The sequence below is a fragment of the Lycium ferocissimum genome, chromosome 5 (genome assembly GCF_029784015.1).
Source record: "Lycium ferocissimum isolate CSIRO_LF1 chromosome 5, AGI_CSIRO_Lferr_CH_V1, whole genome shotgun sequence".
Classification (NCBI taxonomy): Eukaryota; Viridiplantae; Streptophyta; class Magnoliopsida; order Solanales; family Solanaceae; genus Lycium; species Lycium ferocissimum.
In genome coordinates, this window is record NC_081346.1 from 2,149,204 (window position 1) to 2,167,094 (window position 17,891).

The window sequence follows — 17,891 nt, forward strand, 5'->3', positions numbered from 1 at the left end:
ACTATTTTATAACCATCTAAAATATCAATCGTGCAAGACAGGGGTTGTACTTCACGTGTCTTTTGGCGCTTGTACAGAGACGCTCCAACATATACAAATTTTTGAAGATTTGGGGCCTGAATTTCCACCTTTACGAGTCCTTCACAATCCAATAGCTCTAATATCTCCAGATTTACTAGGCCCGAAACATGCAAATTATGGATTCCCGTGCAATCACCTATTTTTAGATCCCTGATAAATGGGCATGTACTAATTAATCGTCGTAATTTATTGGTACTGCTATGATGATCGATTCCAAAGTTGCACTCATGCAGCGATAACTCAGTCAGTGTTTTAGCTGCATAAATAGCATCAGGTATGCTATAGTTCAAAGAAAACGCCGGGCAAATTTCAAGGGATTTGACATTAAGTTGAATTGCCAAGTTCAACCAGCGATCAATATGAGAGGCCGATTCCGGATGATGACGAAGGCCCAATAGGCTAAGCGTTTCAATGCTCGAGTTTTGTTCGAGGTAGGGGCGCAAGGAATCATCGATGAATTTGATAAAACTCTCCGAATTATTCATAAAACTCTCGTGGATGTATTGATTGATTATCACATCCGGTCTCGATCTCCAAATTGAACTCCATGTCTTAGACAAAATGCAAGTTCAAGCTTCTTCTTTTAGCCCTTATTCACGAATCCGACGTGAGATTTCGTGAATTATGTGTACGGGCAATTCTGATATTCTGTCCTCTCCATCACCTATTTCCGTCATAATTTTCTTGCAGTTGAATCACAAATAAATGATTCAACAATTTGCTAGATGTGATTCATGTAGGTGGAAAGCTGATTGACATGGCCTATTTTTGGAGATATAAATTTAAAATAGGACTGATCTTGAAAATTTAATCTGTGAAAGTTGTACAACAACAACATATCCAGTGTGTGATCCCACAAGTGGGGTCTGGGGAGGGTGGGGTGTACGCAGACCTTACCTCTACCTTTGCGGGGTAGAGAGGATGTTTCCGATAGATCCTCAACTCAAGAAAAGCGTTTATCAAAACAGGTTTGAGAAAAGTAGAAAAGTATGAGTAAAAAGCTACCCGCAAGGGTGGCCGAGTTGGTTGAGCAGGGGATCTCCCAAATGGGGTCTCAGGTTCGATGGGGTCTCAGGTTCGAAACACCCTGCATGCTTTCTCGGTCGAGCTCGTCGCACAAAGCTTGCCTAGTGCGGTTTACCTCTCCTGTATTATTTGCGGGCTATTACACTAGAGCGGGGTTTACCCTGTGTGCACCCAAAGGGTAGCGGATGTGGGTTCCTTGTCATAAAAAAATGCGAGTAAAAAGCTAAGATAAAAATCTCGAAGAAAAGAAATGTATCGACAACAAAAATAGTAAAGATAGCCAAAGTAAAGGAAACAAACATAGTAATAAAATTGAAGAATAAGGTAAAGACATATAAAGTGCCAAACCATGATCTTCCCCAGAAAAGAGAAAAACTGCTCGACTATTTACTAAACTTCTACTCTAATCCTATCTAGGGTCATGTTCTCAGTGAGCTGGAGATGTGTCATGTTCTGTCTAATCACCTCTCCTCGACAGTAGACCTATCACTGCCAACCTCTTGACCCTCATCACTGGGGTGTCTATGCTCCTCCTCCTTACATGCCCAAAACATCTCAGCCTCGCCTCCCGCATATTGTCTACCACTGAGGCCACTCCTACCTTGCCCCGTAGATCCTCAACATCATCAACAACAACAACAACATACCCAGTATAATCCCACCATATGGGAGCTGGGGAGGGTAGAGTGTGCAGACCTTGCCCGGTAGATCCTCATTCCTATAAAATGTTATCTTATCAAATTCTTGATAATCTTAACCAATAAAATGTTAGTGCATTCCTGCTAAAATGTGATTCATCCGTCGCAGTTCCTCAATGTGGAAAGAGATACTTTGGAAGAGGAGATTCTATCGGTACTTGATGTGCCACCCGGGAAAATGGGATGTGTTATTGGTAGAAAAGGGTCCTCAATTTTGTCAATCAAAGAATCATGCAAGTAAGTCTCTCCCTTTCATCATTCTTGTTAGTTGGTTTATAGCCTCGCTTGGCCATGTTTTTGGGAAGTTAAAAGTATTAATTTTTTTCAAAAAAAGCGCTTATTTTAGAGAATTAAGGTATTTAACCAAGCTTTTATGGAAAAATATAAGTGCTTTTGAGTAGCGTAGCTTTTCCTTAGAAGCACTTTTCAAACCTTGGTCAAGCACAAATTACTGCTCTAATATTGGCAAAAATAGTTTTCAAATTGATTAGCCGAACACGAACTGCTAATCTTCAAAAGTACTTTTTCGAAAAGCAATTTTCAAAATAAGCAGATTTTGGAAGCTTGGTCAAAGATGCTATTAGTGGGTCCTGATATGAAACATTTTGCGGGCGAGAAATCCTAATTGGTGGATCGAAGGGAGCACCAAACAAGGTTGGTAAATATAAACATGCACTCACTCCCTCCCTCTGAATTTACGTGGTGGTCTGATTGGACATGAACTATCTGTTGTTTCTTATACTTCGATTATCGTATTATTATGTATTAGTTACTGCTCCTTTGTTTTTCAGGCAACTTTTTCATGTCTTTTATACTGCTTTGAACTGGTTGTCCCTGTGCCGAGGCTCTCCTGGGAAAAAGCCTCTCTACCTCCCAAAGGTAGGGGTAAGGTTTGCGTACATTCTTCCTTCCCCAGACCCCACTATGTGGGATTTCAAGGGGTATGTTGTTGTCGTTCTCGTCGTTGTCTGATTGGACATGGAGTTTAAAAAAGAAAGAAAAACTTTTGAAACATGTCGTGAAAAACAATCCATAGTTATGTGGAAATGAGAATTTTCAAGTTAAATTGTTTCTAATTATGGAAAAATATTATTCTTGTTGGGACAGACTAAAAGGATATACGTCGCATAAATTGGGACGATTATGGGAGTAGCTCTTTACTTTTGAATTATTACCGAAGGATACATTGTTATACTTTTTCCTCTCATGTCATCTCTATTTTCTAGGCCAATTCATGCACAAGTTTACAGTTCAAAATTAGCACTTGAGTTCGTGCACTTATCCCCCGCACATACATTGCTAGGGAGGAAGTTGGTGCATGATTCTGGTGTCTAGACGAGTTCATTGGTGTATGTGATCAGTGTAGGTGGGATTGTTAGACGGGGTTTTTACCTAGTAAGGGATGGAGCGTAAGCTTCGCGCCCCATTAATCTTTAAATCTGCTAATAGATAAATTAACAAAAATGCGAGTATTAAATAAAATAAAAATAAATATGAATCGTAAAATTAAAAGATGAAATTAAATGTTGAGAAAATTTAATACAACAATGATATATGAAGCAACGATACTATCCTAAAACTTAAACAAATAAAGGAGGAATATTAACTTAGAAAGAAATGTAAGATGTGCCTCTTAAAAAATAAGTGAATCTGGAAATACTTTTAGTACTATAATTTAAAGTTCTCTTCAAAGAGTACTATTGTCATTAACACTTAAGAGTGGGGCCTAGTGCTCAATGAAGTGGGTTGAGAACCATCAGGTCTCAGGTTCAAACCCCAGCGGAGACAAAAATACTAGTTGGTTTTTTTCCATCTATCCAAGTCTTGGTGAATAGAGTTATGGTACTTGTGCTGGTGGGAGGTAGTAGATATCCTGTGAAATTAATCGAGGTGCAAGCTGGTCTGAACACCACTGTTAATAAAAAAAGGCTACTCTTGTCATTATTGAATTTCGGTCCTTATAGAAATAATTCTGAATTGTATAATACAACTCCATCACGTTGTGATTCCCACAAGTTAATAAATCAAGAAACAACTCAGAATACTATGATTCATCACTAAAAGAGTAAACGTTGACTAGAATTATTTGCATATGTTAATCACTAAGACTTGACTATGAAATAAACAAGTTCATACCTCAGAAGGACAATATTGCTATCATTTATCAACGGGATTCTAGTAGAGAAACAAGATTTGAATATGCAAATATAGAGATTGAAGAGTGAAAACCTAGCAAAAATTAAGACAGATTTTTCACAGTCAAAAGTTTCCTCTAAATTTACTCTTATGGTGTTCTTAGTGGGAGAATATGTGATAATAGATCTAATTTTGAGTTGAAATATTCTCAAACTTCCGATTTGTGAACAATGAAAAGGACTTTAGAAGAGTCAAGGAGAGTTAAGAAATTTGAAGGTCTAGGCTAATTACACCTAATTGCAGAGAAACTGTGGGATGAGCCGCATTGAGTGTTGGGCTTGTTCGTAGTATATGTCCGGGTGCTTGAGGCTATGTCTCACGAGACGAGCCTTTTTGTCACGACCCAAATCTGACACTCACGCCGTGACCGGACACCTGACGAGCTTCTACCCATAAGGCAAACCCTCTAAGCAAATCATGCGAAAATTAACGAATAAAATGGATAATACGCAAAGTCTCATAATATAAAGAAAAGTGCGGAAGCGAAATACAAATACTGAGTCTTGCCATAAAACCCATAAAAATGTCTAAGTCATGGAACCACTAGTCTGAATATAAAAGTACGAGACGTAGCTCAGAATACTACTAAGTCAACTAAAGAAGAAGAGGCCGCCATGATCTAATGGTGGCTCACCTCTCGAACCGGACCGAACAAAGCCGGAATGAATCAAGTATCGGCTACCTGGTCACCGTTAACCACACCTGCACATAGGCAACATCAACAAGTGTGAGTCTAAAAGACCAGCAAGATCATCGACACTCTCAGCTTACCCCTGGGGCAAGTCTTTGAAATCCCCGATAATGCATAAAAGCAATTACACAAGACAAGTATATTAAATATATACAAATCGAAGCTAAAGTGAAATCATGAAGCATAAACAAGCAAAACATGAAATACTCTAAATCTGAATCTATGCTCACGGGACATAGTACGTATTTATCTATGTCTTACCCCGTTTTCCGGAGAGGGCATTATTTATCCCCATCTTACCCGGACGAGCAATACATGAAATACACTGAATCTGGATGTATGCTCACGGGACATAGTACGTAGTTGTCTATGTCTTACCCCGTCTTCCGGAGAGGGCATTATTTACCCCCATCTTACCCGGACAAGCAATAGATGCACTACACTGAATCTGAACCTATGCTCACGGGACATAGTACATATTTGTCTATGTCTTACCCCGTCTTCCGGAGAGGGCATTAATTACCCCCATCTTACCCGGGTCACTTAAAATTCTAGCATCTATCTCTCAACGAACATCAATGGGACCTATGGAAGTGTGCCCCTCTGAAGATATGATAAGTGTAACATACATCCAATCAATACCACTTCTAAACTTTACATTTATATAAATAGTATCCATTTAAGCGAAATTCGCTAAAGGACTCATACGGTCATTACTTTAGAAACTTGGAAATTATCCAATTTAGATCATGCTTGCCCACTCACACGAACTAAATGGTTTAAATGCATACATACAACACAAACCATATGCTTTTTATGAAAAGCAAGTAAACTAAGAGTTTAAGCCTCACTTGCCTTATAACCGGAACGCAACCTCTCTTGAAGTGTCAAATTTCCTTCAAACAATCTTCAATAGCCTCAATCTATTCAATACCATAAATAAATTATCTAAATTAGTCTAAGGAAACTAATCCTATAATTTTAGGTTCAGAATTAAATCTCAACATTCTATACCTTGATTCCATAATTCTTTTAAAAAGTGAAATTTGTATCTCAATATCATTAACAAATAATTGTATAATATACTTATATATGTATGTGTTCCACTCCCAACATCCCAAAATAAATAATGTTTATCGAGTACAGTGAAGGAAAACACAAAAGAAAGAAAGAAACAAAATGAGCAAAGAAATAAAAGTGAGCAACTATGTAGTTTGCACGTGAGTTGCAGAAAAGAAAAAGAAGCAATTTCACAATTTGAACCCCACTCTCTCTGCCAATCCCACAATTCTTCATAATAAGACAAAATCCCTTGCAACATGATTTCTTAAATATCAAAGTCAACAACATGCTATGTACCCGAATCTTTTAACTTTGGAAAAATTCACCGTGTTAGCAGATTGCAAAGCAATTTTCATGCCCTCTGTCCGTCTGTTTTTCTCCTTTTAGGTTAGAAGTAATTTAATAATTTTTTTCTTGTATTTTCCCTCTACCCTTTGAAAATATAACGTGCACAGTAACCAGAATAGTGGGCTTGGCCCACTCACTCCCTAACTTAACTAATTCATGCACCTTTCATATACTATATCATAAACAAATATAATATTTCTAATAATAATCTACATATATATTATAGGAATATAATATCCGCTTCGATACGAAACCTGCTAAAATTAAATAAGCTACAAATAAAGAAGTCATTCTAGACACTTGAAAAAAATATCGGGTTGTTACACTTTTACTTCTGCCCTAAGGTTTTTTTGCCTCACTCCAAGGTGAGCTCCAGATCGATTTTGCCTTTCAAAATATTTTATTTGAAAAGGATTCCATAGTAATTGTTTGCACCGGTTAAAATGCCTGCGTTCCTGAGAGTTGCATTTTAGCACGTAAATATTAGCCTGGGAAATGATGAAGTTGAGTAATACGATATATTAAAAGTGGAAGCTAACTAAAAAAATAGCTTGATTTTTTTTATGTTCGAGGGTGTTGCCCACTTTGTGGGATTACACTGTATGTTGTTGTTTGGTTTGGGGGGCGTTGATTTGATACGTATAACACCAATCTTCCATGTTTGATCAGGTTTTCATCATTGGCCCCTGAAGCAGGTAAGGAAAGCAGAAGCCATGTTGAGGGGCCGGATGTTATGAGATACTTTTGACCTTTTTGCTGCACCTCGAAGCTGGAGCTTTGTGTTCATACTACTTGATCATCATGCTAAACAAAAACCTATCTCCACTTTTGTTTTGCTAATATTGACCTTGATCTTCCATGCCAATTCGTCTCACATTCGATGGGGTGCTAAATGGATGCATCTTTTTGGAAGTTAAATCTGTATTTGCTTTACCATTACTTGGTTTATGCGTGAAAATGAAAAAGATTGTTTTAGCTCCCTAATTCCTCTCTTTTCAGAGTCGTAAGAATGTGTGGGTGTTTTGTAATGATGGTGTTTGGGCCAGCTTGCCTATTGGGTAACTCTGCCCACGGAGGCCTGGGCAGAGAAATTACATAGTGTTCTTTGTCTCTATTAGGATTTGAACCTTGATTCTCCATGGTTTTCACCCACTTTAGTGATTGCTAGGGCAAACCTTTAAGTGTCTTGTTGTAAGAATGTCTTGATGAGGATGGACAAAATTTTAGTATGGACATTGTTCTATTAGTCAGTTGCGAACTTGATTGATGGAGTGGTCACTCTGCTTTGGGTCCTTTGTCATGCCCACGCAGTGGCCCGGCTTGGGGGAATTTTGAGAATACTATTTGGAATAGGAGTGGACTATAAGATTGCCCAGTTGTAATTATTGTAGTGGAGCCATGGACTTAGTTCTAGAAAATGTTGAGAAAGTGACAGAACGTTGTGAAAGGGATAAAACGTAGACCCCCCCCCCAATTCACATGACCACTCGGTGACTTTGGGGGTTGCGGACAAAAGAGGTCGTTGGGGGGCTAAGGCCATTGAATTTGACACAATGGCTTGTTCAATGCATGTACACCAAATGTTTCTACAAGACTACAACGCAAAAAAACCTCTTGAATGCAGAATTGAATTGATGTTGGCCTTCCCCTATATCCTTTTATGTACTATTCTGCCGACTTGTGGCTATTCATACATGTTAAGTTTACGTGACCTATGCTTTCATTTTTGGTGTAAACAATGTAATGTAGAAGATGCAGAACTGTTATTACAACTTTTGGAGGTTTTGTAAGACTAGACAAGCTTCTCTACTTTTTGTACTTGTAGTTATGATGCCAACACAATCTTTGTGTTGAAGAATAGATATGTTACCATTCTCAAAAGTTTTAAGTGACCTATACCAAACCTACCAAAAGTATAAGTTAGTTGACATTAACATACAAAACTGTCATTGAACTGAAAAACTTAGTTACCTTGTTTACTTTTTAACATAAAGAAAAGTTCAATGACAGATGGAAATAATACTGGAAGTCTTATGCAACACCTAGAATTTAATTAGTCGTTCTTGTGTTTCCTCTCCACAGAATAAACTCGTGCTCTGGAGGAAGACAGAGTTCTGTTCCAGGACTTCTATCGAGAATCAAACCGCAATATACATTGATTTATTGGCAGGTAACAATGGTAAATTTCTTTCACTCTAGGCATTATGGTTTGGTCAAGATGCATATAGAAGGCGTAGCTTTCTCGTTCACTGGCCAACAGAGAGGAAACCTCGGTTTGTGGCAATGTTTTTTAAGCACCTTACCCTCTCAGATGATTCTTTTGACATAACGAATAATTCTTGGAGAAGCATCAATTGATTTTGCAGCAAAACATGAGCATACCACTTGTAAATCACTAATGGTGGTGATTGAGCATGCACATCAAGAGCATTTAACGATCAGCCATACAACTTTGAGCAACGCATTTTGGTGAATTTATCTATCCTCTATTAGTGAAATCTGTTGACCAAACGCATTATCAAAAATCTGTTTTCAATCCAAATTTGTTCTTTCTGATTCGAACTCTATTATAATACTTGATGTTGCTTGTTTGTTTATCATTTAATATTTCAAAGTTAAATTAGAAATGTCGAGGTGAAAATTGCTTGGATTGTCTCTTTCCCAGATGAAGAAAAAAAAATACAACAGATATATGATACGAGTTGTCTTTGAAGGCAGAGGAAGTAGTACAGTCGGTTAAGTAGTTAATGAAGGGAATAAATAAAAAGTTGTGATTTTCACGGTTTAGTCCCCGAGTTTATATTAATTCTAGTATCGTATTTATTATTCACCCCTATAAGTTAGTTATGGTGTTTTGTACGTAGTGAGCACAAGCACGACATATATGCCTTGTATTCCTCTCATTTTCATCTATCAGTATATATCATTATTGTTGCTTATTTCTTTTTCTTCTTTTCCTTAACCGTAGTCGTTCTTAATTTTTACCCTAGAAATCTCAATACGCATCGGTGGTATCGGAAAGCGAGATCTTGGCTCTGTGGGTATCAATGTCGTCGGAAATGTTAGAAATGGTGACTATGTTACAAAAATTGTCATCCGAGATGTCTAATTTTACCAGTTGACAAGAACAATTTGAAGAGAGGCAGGAACAATCTCGACGAGCTCAAGAACAGTCAATACGTGAGCTCCGAGATGCAGTCAACATTGATCGGAGATCGGAAAGAGACAAGGAAGCAGTGAACAATGGGGAACGACTGTATTCCCCATCGGATACACCACTTTCGATTGGGTCTTGCTCTTTCATGCTTCCATCTAATTCAGCAGCAGCAGGGGTAAGTTATAGTCAAGCTCCTAATCTACCAGTTAATTCACTCGCAATTGGGTCTGTTAATGCTGTCACTAGTACTGTTAATGGAACCTCTGCACCTCTTTATTCCCAAATCTCATCACCTTTTCACACCCAAGGAATTTAGACTTCGAACCACCAACACACGTTACCCATACAGTCAATTCCTATGCCTCAATTCCACCAATCACCCATGTTTCAACCCAATAATTACCTAGTTCCACCTATACAAGGGTTTCAACCCATGTTCCAGAATCAAAATTATTCAGCCCCACCCACACAAGGATTTCAATTTCAACCAACACAGTTCTCCAATTATAATCACCTGCCCTATGGTGCAACCCTTGGTACTAACTACTCTAATTCAGGAATTCCATATGTAAGCACTTATCAACCTACTCACATTCCATCATCCATATACCATCAAATTCCTGTAGCCCAATCACCACTACCAAACTACAACACTAGTCAGCAAATACCCTATCCTAATCCAGTACAAAACAATCACAATATCCACCTTCCTATTCCTTCATTCACTAAGTACACCAAAATTGAGTTTCCAAGGTTCTCCGGGGAGGACTTAAGAACCTGGTTGTATAAGGTGGAACAATTCTTCTCTGTAGAAGACATTTCCATCCACCAGAGGTTGAAACTAGTAGCAATTCATTTTGATGGTGATGCATTACAATGGCATCAAGGGTATATAAAAGCAAGAGCTCACTTGCCATTACCCATATGGGAAGAATACTTGTATGCACTCGCTGATAGATTTGGTGCAGAATACACTGACCCTATGACAGAGTTGATGAGGGTGAAACACACTGGTTCTGTAAAAGAATATCAGGCAGCTTTTGATAGTGTCATGACTAGACTGAACTTATCTGTTGAACATTCAATTAGTATATTTTTGAACAACTTAAGGCCTGAATTGAGTGATCTTTGTGAGGATTGGAAATCCTTGTAACTTGCCACACGCTTACTACTTGGCAAGATTACATGAATCTAATTTTGCTGCTCAAAGCAAGGCAATTAAGGGAATAACTTCTGGATATGTTCACTCTCAACCTAAGCCAGCTATTGGTAACAGTTCAAACACCTTTCAGAAGGGAAATTTTAGGGGGTATAGAAGGCCTGTTCATATGCAAGGATGGATACCAATAGAAGGAAGAGACTGACCCCAGCAGAATTGGATGAAAAGAGATCAAAGGGATTGTGTTTTTTATGTGATGAAAAGTATACACCTGGTCACAGGTGTAAAGCTAAGAGACAACTATTTTCCATGAAACTAGAGGAAGGGGAAGAACTGGTGGATTGTGAGTTAGAAGTTCCAGAAGAAGAGGATCCAATAGAACAGGAGTGTGTGGAAGAAACAACACTGGAAAGTTGTGCCATATCATTGCAAGCTTTAAATGGCACTATGGGATACAAGACATTAAGACTTAAGGGATTTAATGAACAAAATCCTATAGAAGTTTTCATAGACTGTGGTTCCACCCACAACTTCATTGATGAGGAAGCAGCTAAAAGACGGGGGTGTGAGGTGATAACAATTAAAGCCCAATTGGTGCAAGTAGCTGATGGAAGGGGAATACCTACTGACAAGTTATGTAAAGGGTTCAAATGGTTCATGCAAGGGGCCATGTTTCAAGATGACTTCTTAGTGTTCCCTGTTGGCAAGAGTGATATGGTATTGGGAGTACAATGGTTGTGTCCTTTGGGAGATATCAAGTTCAATTTTCAGAAACTCTTTATGGAATTTGAATATCAAGGACAGTTGCTGAAATTACAAGGGATTCAACCCAAGTTTAAGACTGTAGAAGCAAGGTCCATCACCAAAATGACTGAGGTAAGCTCTCAGTTTTTCATGATAAAAGTGAGAAGTGCTGAAATAGTGATAAACAAAAAGGAGGAAATTGTGATAGAAGATGAACCAGTAGCTGTGACAGGGTTGTTAGAAGAGTATAAATGTATTTTTGGGGAACCTCAGAAACTTCCTCCATCAACGGGAGTTTTCGACCACCATATTCCATTGCTTGAAGGGGTCAATCCTGTTAACTTTAGACCCTATAGATATTCTCCAATACAGAAAGGCATTATAGAGAAGATGGTAAGGGAAATGATGGAGCAAGGGATCATTCAACACAGTTCAAGTCCATATGCATCACCAGTGGTGCTAGTTGGTAAGAAGGATGGGTCATGGAGACTATGTGTACACTATAGAGCTTTAAATAAGGGAACTATAAAAGACAAGTTTCTAATACCAATTATAGAAGAACTGTTGGATGAATTGGGAGGCTCTCAAATCTACTCAAAAATAGATTTAAGGGCTGGGTACCACCAGATTAGGATAGCACCAGCTGATATTGCCAAAAGCGCTTTCAAAACCCATTACCGGACATTTTGAGTATCTAGTCATGCCCTTTGGGCTAACTAATGCTCCATCTAGTTTCGCAGTCTTATGAATCACATATTTCAATATCATTTAAGAAAATTTGTCTTGGTTTTCTTTGATGACATTTTAATTTACAACAAAACCTTGGAAGACCACCTGGTGCATCTTAAGATTACTTTTGAACTGTTGGTGAAGAACCAGTTGCTAGCTAAAAGAAGTAAATGTGTTTTTGCTGCTGAAAGGGTAGAGTACTTGGGACACTACATATCAGCAGAAGGGGTAGCTACAGACCCTAAAAAAATAGAAGCTGTTCAAGATTGGCCAGTACCTGAGACTCTCAAACAGTTGAGAGGGTTCTGAGGTCTAACAGGTTATTATAGAAGGTTCATTAAGGGGTATGGGGTTATCAGTAAACCTCTTACTGAGTTGTTGAAGAAAGATAGTTTTATGTGGAATCAAAAGGCAACTGAGGCTTTCAAGAAGCTCAAGGTGGCACTCACAACAGCACCTGTATTGGTGTTGCCTGACTTTTCAATGATCTTTGTTGTAGAAACAGATGCATGCAACATTGGTATTGGGGCAGTATTGATGCAGAAAGGATAACCCATTGCATTTCTCAGTAAGGGTTTGTCTGTTCAGCACCAAACTTTGTCTGTCTATGACAAGGAATTATTGGCTCTAGTGATGGCTGTTAACAAATGGTCACAGTATTTGATAGGGAGAACATTTATTGTCAAAACAGACCAGAAGGCTCTTAAATTTCTGTTGGAATAGAAATTACACACTGGAACACAGCTCAAGTGGATTACCAAACTTATGCAGTATGACTTCAGCATAGAGTATAAGAAGGGGAAGGAAAACAAGGCTGCAGATGCATTATCTAGGTTGCCATTAGTGGAGTTTTCTGCAATGACACTATCCACAATTAAGACTAACTTGCTACAGCTGGTTATGCAGAGTTGGGAGCAAGATGGAGAAATACTTGAATTGATACAGACTCTTAAAACTGGAAGTGGGACAGAAAAGGGGTATACTTTCCTTAATGATCAATTAAGAAAGAATGGGAGATTGGTGGTAGGACCAGTGGAACAATTGAGGAAAGAAATTATAACTCTTTAGCATGATTCACCTCTGGGAGGGCACCGTGGAGTGGATTACACTTACAGGAAGTTATATGCATTATTTTATTGGAAGGGGATGAGAGGGGATGTTCAAGAATATGTGAAGGGTTGTGATGTTTGTCAGAGACATAAATATGATAATGCCCCTTACCCTGGATTGTTACAACCTTAGAAGGTGCCTACACAGGCTTGGGGAAGTGTAAGCATGGATTTCATAGATGGTTTACCTAAGTCTAAGGGAAAAACTGTTATCTGGGTTGTGGTAGATAGACTAACCAAATATGCTCACTTTGTTGGTCTATCCCATCCTTATTCAGCAAGTGAAATAGCTAAATTGTTCATGGAGAACATTTATAAACTTCATGGGATGCCTGAAGACATTGTAAGTGACAGGGACCTTGTATTTACTAGCAAGTTGTGGCAAGAATTGTTTTCTATATTCAGTCACTTTGAACACCTCTCGCATGCCATCCCCTGCATCGATGGTCAAACAGAGGTGATCAATAGATGTTTAGAAACTTATTTGAGGTGCTTTTGCTCTGAATCTCAGAAGGATTGGTATTCTTACCTTGCTACTGTGGAATGGTGGTACAACACCACTTTCCACAACTCAATACAAAACCACTCCTTATGAGGCCCTTTATGGACAGCCTCCACCTATGCATTTACCCTATATAGCAGGAGAATCAGGCATGAAAGAAGTTGATAGAAGTTTACTGACAAGGGAGTTCAAGAATCAGCTTCTACAGTTTCATCTCAAGAGAGCTCAACAGAGAATGATGGACCAAGCTAATAAGCATCGGTCGACATGCGATTTCAAGAGGGATTGGGTATACTTAAAAATTCAACCTTATAGGCGGTTACATTATGCGGGACGAAATTTCAACAAGGCCTTGCCAAATATTATGGCCCTTATCAAGTATTACAAAGAATAGGATCGAGTAGCATACAAACTATCCTTGCCAAGACACTTACTTCTTCATCCCACATTCCATGTTTCACAACTAAAACCTTGTCACACACTACCATCCGTTTTCTCCCATCCTTTGTGTTGAACTTGCTAGTCCCTACCGCCCTCAACCGGGCCTAAGGTGTTAGAAAGAAGAATGATTCAAAAGGCAATAAGGCTGTGCCTCAAGTGTTAGTACAATGGGAACAACTACCAAAAGATTTGGCGACATGGGAAGACTACAATGCTTTGCTCCTCGGGTTTCAGCCTTTTATTCCGAGGTCAAGGAAGATTTTAAGGGGAAGGACTGATACGAGTTGTACTGCAGCAAGAGGAAGTAGTACAGTCGGTTAAGTAGTTAATGAAGGAAATAAATAAGAAGTTGTGATTTTCACGCTTTAGTCCCCCGAGTTTATATTAATTCTAGTATCGTATTTATTATTCCCCTATAAGTTAGTTATGGTGTTTTGTCTGTAGTGAGCACAAGCACTGACATATATGCCTTGTATTCCTCTCATTTTCATCTATCAGATATATCGTTATTGTTGCTTATTTCTTTTTCTTCTTTTCCTTAGCTGTAGCTGTTCTTAATTTTTACCCTAGAAATCCCAATCTGCATCAATATATGGCAGCATCCTATATCAAATACTACTCCGCTACTACTGGTAAGCTAAAGAAATACTGATACCCTACTATGATTGGCAATAAAAGTGCAAATTGCAAATCAATAAGACAACTTAGAAGGCTTTGAAAAACCATCTGAGAGAGATTTTGTACTGGACTACCACGTGCGGAGAACCATGTGAAAACACATACCATTCGAAACTGATCCGGTTACAGATTTTCAGTTAATAATAAATGGGTAGAATAATCACTACACCCCCAAAAAAAAAAAAAAAAAAAAAAAAAAAAAAAAGAAAAAAACTAAGAAAGTGAAAGTAATGTATCACATACCACAAAGAAGTTAGTGTTAGAGAGTCAAACACGCGAAAAGGTATTTTGAAATTATCTAAAAAATTAATAAGACATGAACCAAACATTTCAATAACTTAATGCTATGTGGTGGAAAAGGAAAAAAACAACCAAACATTGGTGACAATGCTTGATTATATATTTAGATTATTTCTTACTTATCTTTGTAATCAAATGACACCAACTGAAAAAGTTTTTACTCAAGACACTTCATTACCTCATTACCGAATAATTCAGTAGTGCTATCAAAAATTGAGCAAAACAACAAATCTGTATCTCCACATAAGTTAATCACACACTTTTAGGCCAAAACAGGGGCCGTGCATTCATTCCAGAACTCCATATACAACTCAAATTGCAATTAATATTATATAAAAGATCAAAGAAGAGATCTAGAGGAAAGAAGGTTACTCCCATTTAAAATTAAAAGTAGTAATCCGTTCAATTAGAGACTTGGATTTCATCCAAGTGCACAAACGAGACGTACCGCCATCCTCAGCTGCGCCTTTGTAGTTAGTGACTTCTTTAAGCCTTATGTTTTGCTTCTTCGTGTATGCTGCTGTCATCTCATGTAAAATCTGTATTCCAAAGGCATGAAAATCTCAGATATAAATTTAGTGCAAAAAGCACCTAAGAGCATGGCCTAGTGGTCAGTGAAGTGGGATGAGACCTTATGAACCATAAGGTCTCAGGTTCAAATCCCAGTGGAGACAAAAAATATTAGGTCTTTCTTCTCATCTATCCAACCTTGGTGGGTAGAGTTACCTCGAGGTGAGCGCAAGCTGACCCGAACAACACCGTCATTAAAAAAAACGACACATATATATAGAGGAGAAGGCTCTTAGTTTAGCAAGAAAGGTGGTTCAAAATTTGCTTTATGTCATAGCTCCAAAGTCTTATCATTATGAGACAGTCATACCATATAGTGTTTTTGCATTGTACATGTTTATACGCGCGACTTAGGGACTATGGTATGAGAATACCAAGTCATATGAAAAGGCACTTAGACACTGTCGTTCTGGGATATAATGTATGTTTATACCTGGAGAATTTTGCTGTCAATGCCATGCACTATGGATATTATCTTGGGCTGAGCAAACATCATATCATTGACGAATGACTCAAGACGCGTCGTAGGACTCTCAAGGTATAGATCCAGTTTTCGAGTCGGTGGAAGCAGAATTGCTCTTGGAGCTTCATAAATAAGAATACTCTGCATATTGTGCACACGCCAAAGCATGTTAACTAGACAAGTTGCACAATGCATAATTCAAGTAATTAAAGCAAATTGAAGTCCAGTTCATGATGGAGAAAACTGAAGAGAGAGAACAATTCCACAGAGATATAAATCCTACATAGAGTACAACTAGCTAGTGAAAGAGAAAAGTAAAAGAAAAGAAATCACCTCCTCACAATGAAATACTAATTTCAGGCCATTAGAATAGTTGAACTTTTGAACGAAGCATAGAAGATTCTTGTACCAACTTGTGTCCACATCTCCAAAGTTGTAAGAATCAGATGGCTGCAGAGATAAATCAAGTCTGCCACATTCCAGGTTAGAAAGATCCATAGTTGAGATCGAGAAGGGCATTTTGCAACCCTCAAAATAGAATGCCATTAGATTCGGAGCCAGCACGTTCACTTGCTCCAGATCCTGCCAATGCCATAATGTGAATCTCTTAAGTTTTTCACTCACAACTTTTATATTTTTCATTACATAACATCCAGTGAGTTCTAAAACTTCAAGGGCTGGAAACATGGATAACTGATATTCGAACTGCTGGTCCGCCATGGTGGTAGCTTCCAAGTGGAGATATTCTAAAGTTTTATGACCATCTAAAATATCAATTGTGCATGGCAACAATTCTGGTTCAAGTGTCCTCGGGTATTCTTCCAAAGGCATACCGGCATATACGAATTGCTTAAGATTTGGAGCCCAGATCTCTACCTTCTCGAGTTTTTTACACCTCGTTAGCTCCAAATTCTCCAGATATAATAGGCCCAAAACATGCAAATTCTTGAACCCCATGCAACGACTTAATTTTAAGTCCCTGATTAACGAACATGTACTAAATAATCCTTGCAATTTGTTGGTGGAGTTATTATCAATTCCAAAATTGCACCCGCTTAGGTATAATACAGTCAGCGTCTTAGCTGCATAAATAGAATCAGGTATGCTGTAGTATGATGAGCCAAACCAAGCTGCGTCAATTTCTAGAAATCTGACGTGGAGTTTAATTGCCAATTCCAACCAGCGATCCACATGACTATGACAAGGCAATTCCCGAGGATGAAGCTGTGTGAGGCGGAGCATTTCAATGCTCAAGTTTTGCTTGACATAGGGCTGCAAGGAATCATCAACGAATTTAACAAAATCCTCCAAATTTGTGAAGAGACTATAGTGGCTGGATTGAAAGATCAGATCAGGTCGCGTTCTCCAAATTAAATTCCACCTCTTAGACAAGACACGAGTTCGAGTTTCTTCATCAAGCCCGTTCTGACGAATACGACGTAAGATGTCATGAATTATGTGTACAGGCAACTCTGATATTCTATCCTTTCTAGCAACTATTTCCGCCATAATTTAAAGAAGAACTAATCGAACCTTAATTCTCTCAATTCTAAGAACTGCAGGCTCTCGTATAAGTTACATTACAATCTTAAAGGAACCACAAGGTTTATATATTCAGCCTGTTCCCTACAACTACAACTCCCCATTCCTTGTTGGAGTTGGTCACAACTTCCCTTAAAAGTTGTGAAGTTAATTACGTAATTTCCAAATATTAAAAGGTTTCAGCTTTATTAGGCATACACATAACCTCAAAAGTCCAGGGAAAAGACCATGAGACATGTGCATAAGAAGGAACAAATAAGATTCTGATGTGTTAGTAAACAGAAAGGCTAATTTCCATCAGAAAAGGAAAAGATTAGAGTATTTCACACCTTAGCATTGAGACTTAGAGTTAAAGCTAGGGGTGTACATGGACCGGGTTGGTTCGGATTTTTTAA

The 17,891-nt window shown here is 38.3% G+C and overlaps 2 protein-coding genes and 1 long non-coding RNA gene across 3 annotated transcripts; 2 read left to right on the forward strand and 1 right to left on the reverse strand.

Annotated features, from left to right (window-relative positions):
- Nucleotides 1–916: 916 nt before the first annotated feature.
- On the forward strand, nucleotides 917–7,086 carry LOC132058067 (uncharacterized). The gene is made up of 2 exons (XR_009415177.1): nucleotides 917–2,459; nucleotides 6,772–7,086. It is a non-coding gene; the product is annotated as an uncharacterized LOC132058067 (long non-coding RNA).
- Nucleotides 7,087–13,166: 6,080 nt separating this feature from the next.
- On the forward strand, nucleotides 13,167–13,896 carry LOC132058610 (uncharacterized). Its single transcript, XM_059451066.1, has 2 exons — nucleotides 13,167–13,375; nucleotides 13,512–13,896. Exons 1-2 carry the CDS (start codon nucleotides 13,167–13,169, stop codon nucleotides 13,894–13,896), a joined length of 594 nt encoding a protein of 197 aa, XP_059307049.1.
- A 277-nt stretch (nucleotides 13,897–14,173) lies between these two features.
- LOC132058611 (uncharacterized) lies at nucleotides 14,174–17,463 on the reverse strand. Its single transcript, XM_059451067.1, has 4 exons — nucleotides 16,288–17,463; nucleotides 15,925–16,095; nucleotides 15,370–15,460; nucleotides 14,174–14,232 (listed from the first exon to the last, which is right to left on the reverse strand). The coding sequence occupies exons 1-4, from the start codon at nucleotides 17,461–17,463 to the stop codon at nucleotides 14,174–14,176; spliced, it is 1,497 nt and encodes a 498-aa protein (XP_059307050.1).
- Between the last annotated feature and the right edge of the window lie 428 nt (nucleotides 17,464–17,891).